The 4,470-nt window shown below is 48.7% G+C and overlaps 1 protein-coding gene across 4 annotated transcripts in view; it reads right to left on the bottom strand.

Annotated features, from left to right (window-relative positions):
• Window positions 1-449: 449 nt before the first annotated feature.
• LOC108541842 (ciliogenesis-associated TTC17-interacting protein-like) overlaps window positions 450-4,470 on the bottom strand; it is an 8,261-nt gene continuing 4,240 nt past the window's right edge. For 2 of the 4 annotated variants that reach the window (XM_017891549.1, XM_017891552.1), the window contains 2 exons: window positions 4,198-4,284; window positions 450-724 (listed from right to left, as the gene is read on the bottom strand). In XM_017891549.1, the coding sequence (XP_017747038.1) occupies window positions 500-724; window positions 4,198-4,284 (312 nt within the window). In that variant the 3' untranslated portion in view covers window positions 450-499. The remainder of the gene's footprint in view (window positions 725-4,197; window positions 4,285-4,470) is intronic. The other 2 variants (XM_017891550.1, XM_017891551.1) reach the window with 2 other exon arrangements.

The raw sequence follows: 4,470 nt of genomic DNA, 5'->3' as shown, positions 1-4,470 counted from the left end.
TTTTTTTTTTTTAGTAGAGACGGGGTTTCACCGTGTTAGCCAGGATGGTCTCGATCTTCTGACCTCGTGATCCGCCTGTCTTGGCCTCCCAAAGTGCTGGGATTACAGGTTTGAGCCACCGTGCCCGGCCAATTTTTATATTTTTAGTAGAGACAGGGTTTCACCATGTTGGCCAGGCTGATCTTGACCTCCTAACTTCAAGTGATCTGCCCACCTTTACCTCCCAAAGTGCTGGGATTACAGGCATGAGTCACTGTGCCTGGCAAAAATGATGTATTTTTTAAATCAGCCCTGCACTGTATTTATTTTTCCTGGACTGACTTCTGTGCAGAAGGGTTGCTTCTCTGAACTGTTCCCACCTCTCAGTCGCTCTCAGTTCATCTGCCCCACACTCCCAAACATGCTTTCCTGCCCTTGAAAGCCCCATTCCCACCTGTGCTGTTTTCTCCCCACCTGCCTCCCTTTTCTACTCCACAGTTGTTCCCGATCTCAGTGCTTTTCAAGCCCTTTCTAGTTTGCTCCCAAGCCAAGTCCCCTGCCCAGGGAGACCCCTCACATAGGTCAAATAGCAGAGTTTGCCCTCCGTGTCCAAGGCCAGGAAGCGGGCGTTGCTGGGCACCATCCTCCGCCAGGCCATCACCCTGAGCAGCACCAGGTTGGCAGCCTCTGAGACGAAGCCCTTGATTGAGCTCCACGGGAAAGAAGTCACTCCAGTCTTCACTTCCTGTTCAGAACAGATCTGGGTCAGGGACCTGGAACCAGGAAGGGGCAGGGGAAAACGGGTGGGCAAGCCAGGTGTTGGGCATATGGTTTTTGTTTGTTTGTTTGTTTGTTTTGTTTTTAGACGGAGTTTTGCTTTTTGTCACCTAGGCTGGAGTACAATGGCATGGTCTCAGCTCACTGTAACCTCCGCCTCCTGGGTTCAAATGATCTTCTGCCTCAGCCTCTCAACTAGCTGGGATTACAGGCCACCGTGCCTGACTAATTTTTGTAATTTTAGCAGAGACTGGGTTTCACCATGTTGGCCAGGCTGGTCTTGAACTCCTGACCTGAGGTGATAGGCCTGCTTTGGCCTCCTAAAGTGCTGGGATTACAGGCGTTAGCCACTGTGCCTGGCCTTTTTTTTTTTTTTTTTTTTTTTTTTTTTTTTGAGACAGGGTCTTGCTCTGTTGCCCAGACTGGAGTGAAGTGGTTCAATCTTGGCTAACTGCAACCTCCAACTCCCGGGTTCAAGCGATTCTCCTGTCTCAGCCTCCCGAGTAACTGGGATAACAGGCGCATGACACTACACCTGGCTAATTTTTGTGTTTTTATGAGGGACGGGACTTCACCATATTGGCCATGCTGGTCTCCACCTCCTGACCTCAAGTGATCCGCCTGCCTCGGCCTCCCAAAGTGCTGAAATTACAGGCGTGAGCCACTGTGCGCCTGGCTTTCAACTGGGCATATGGTTTTTTTTTTGAGACGGAATCTCGCTGTGTCGCCCAGGCTGGAGTACAGTGGTGCAATCTCGGCTCACTGCAAGCTCCGCCTCCCGGGTTCACGCCATTCTTCTGCCTCAGCCTCGGAGTAGCTGGGACTACAGGCGCCCGCCACCACGCCCGGCTAGTTTTTTGTATTTTAGTAGAGATGGGGTTTCACCATGTTAGCCAGGATGGTCATGATCTCCTGACCTCGTGATCCACCCACCTCGGCCTCCCAAAGTGCTGGGATTACAGGCCTGAGCCACCGTGCCCGGCGGGCATATGGTTTTTAATGAATCCTCAGTCCGGACTTGTTGTGGGAAGTCAGGGACCCTGAACAGAGGGACCGGCTGAAGCCATGGCAGAAGAACATAAATTGTGAAGATTTCATGGATATTTTTAGTTCCCCAAATTAATACTTCTATAATTCCTTACGCCTGTCTTTACTGCAATCTCTGAACATAAATTGTGAAGATTTCATGGACACTTCTCACTTCCCCAATCAATACCCTTGTGATTTCCTATGCCTGTCTTTACTTTAATCTCTTAATCCTGTCATCTTCGTAAACTGAGGAGGATGTATGTCGCCTCAGGACCCTGTGATGATTGCGTTAACTGCACAAATTGTTTGTAGAGCATGTGTGCTTGAATAATATGAAATCTGGGCACCTTGAAAAAAGAACAGGATAACAGCAATGTTCAGGGAGATAACCTTAAAATCTGACTGCTGGTGAGCCGGGCGGAACAGAGCAATATTTCTCATCTTTCAAAAGCAAATAGGAGAAATATTGCTGAATTCTTTTTCTCAGCAAGGAACATCCCTGAGAAAGAGAATGCGCCCCTGAGGGTAGGCCTCTAAAATGGCTGCTTTGGGGGCAGCTGTCTTTTATGGTCGAAGACAAAGGGATAAAATAAGCCCTGGTTTCCCGTAGCGTTCCCAGGCTTATTAGGATGAGGAAATTCTCACCTAATAAATTTTGGTCAGACCAGTTGTCTGCTCTCAAACCCTGTCTCCTGATAAGATGTTATCAATGACAATGTGTGCCCGAAACTTCATTAGCAATTTTAATTTCACCCCGTCCTGTGGTCCTGTGATCTTGCCCTGCCTCCATTTGCTTTGTGACATTTTGTTACCTTGTGAAGCATGTGATCTCTGTGACCCACACCCTATTCGTGCACTCCCTCCCCTTTTGAAAATTGCTAATAAAAACTTGCTGGGTTTATGGCTCAGGGAGCATCACGGAACCTGCCGACATGTGACGTCTCCCCTGACACCCAGCTTTAAAATTTATCTCTTTTGTACTCTTTCCCTTTCTCAGACCAGCCAATGCTTAGGGAAATAGAAAAGAACCCATGTTGAATATCGGGGGTGGGGTTTCCCCCGATACGGACTCCTGGTTTCATCTAATCTGGTCCCTTCTCAGGGTTCTGAAGAGGACATTGTGAAAGAAAAATAAATCTTGGGACCCCAAATCACTGAGCCAAAGGGAAGTCAAGCTGGGAGCTGCTTCAGGCAAAGCTGCCTCCCATTTTATTCCTAAATAAGGTAGCTACTAAGAGAAAAAAAAGCTACATACCTCCCTCACTATTTGCCCACAAGGAAATTGCTTGTGGACAAAGGAGAGGCAGAACTCAAAGTCATCCCTCTGCTCACGTGGATAAGTGCATATCTGATGGCTTTCTCTGCTCTATTGTTTCACTAAGCCAGACTAAAGCATAAGTGACTACTTTTCTACCCCCCATCACATGTAAATTGTGTATTCAGTGAAAGGCTAATCAGAAACTTAAAAGCATGTCTCTTATCTACCTATGACTTGGAAGCCCCCTCCCTGCCTCGAGTTGTCCTGCCTTTCCCAACAAACCAATGTACATTTTTTATTTTTATTTTTTTTTGAGATGGAGTCTTGCTCTGTCACCCAGGCTGGAGTGCAGTGGCATGATCTCGGCTCTCTGCAAGCTCCGCCTCCCAGGTTCACGCCATTCTCCTGCCTCAGCCTCCCAAGTAGCTGGGACTACAGGCACCCACCACCACGCCTGGCTAATTTTTTGTATTTCTAGTAGATACGGGGTTTCACTGTGTTAGCCAGGATGGTCTCGATCTCCTGACCTCGTGATCTGCCCACCTTGGCCTCCTGAAGTGCTGGGATTACAGGTGTGAAGCACTGCACCTGGTGAACCAATGTATATCTTACATGTGTTGATTGATGTTTCATGTCTCCTTAAAATGTATACAACCAAGCTGTGGGCTGGGCGTGGTGGCTCATGCCTGTAATCCCAGCACTTTGGGAGGCCAAGGCGGGCGGATCACCTGAGGTCGGGAGTTTGACATTAGCCTGGCCAACATGGAAAACCTCCCCCTCTACTAAAAATACAAAATTAGCCAGGCGTGGTAGCGCATACCTGTAATCCCAGCTACTCGGGAGGCTGAGGCAGGAGAATTACTTGAACCCGGTAGGTGGAGGTTGCAGTGAGCCGAGATCGCACCAGTGCACTCCAGCCTGGGCAACAAGAGTGAAACTCTGTCTCAAAAAAAAAACCAAAAAACAAACAAACAAAAATAAAAACAAGCTGTGCCCCAATCACTTTGGGCACATGTCCACAGGACCTCCTGAGGCTGTGTCATGGATGTGTCCTTAACCTTGGCAAAATAAAGTCTCTAAATTGATTGGGACCTGTCTCAGATACTCTGGGTTCACAGTGTGGAGTGCAACTCCCATCTGCCTCTCATCCTTACCTCACCCTCCTTGATGCTTCTGGTCACAGCCAGCTGATCATCCTGCTTCAGCAAACTTGTCTTCCGTTCCATGGGGAGGATGAGGAACTGAGGGCCAGAGCATGCCAGGGAGGATCAGGGACTCCCTGGGTCCCCCAGAGGTCACCTGACCCTTCTCCATTAATGAGAAAACTGAGGTTTAAAGATTGTGACTTAAAAAAACAGCAGCTGGGCCAGGCGCGGTGGTTCACGCCTGTAATCCCAGCACTGTGGGAGGCCAAGGCGGGCAGACCA

The sequence above is a fragment of the Rhinopithecus bieti genome, unplaced genomic scaffold, assembly GCF_001698545.2.
Source record: "Rhinopithecus bieti isolate Rb0 unplaced genomic scaffold, ASM169854v2 scaffold_21117, whole genome shotgun sequence".
NCBI classification, from domain to species: Eukaryota; Metazoa; Chordata; class Mammalia; order Primates; family Cercopithecidae; genus Rhinopithecus; species Rhinopithecus bieti.
The sequence above is the reverse complement of the archived record's forward strand: the minus strand, read 5'-3'. Positions and strand labels throughout refer to the sequence as shown.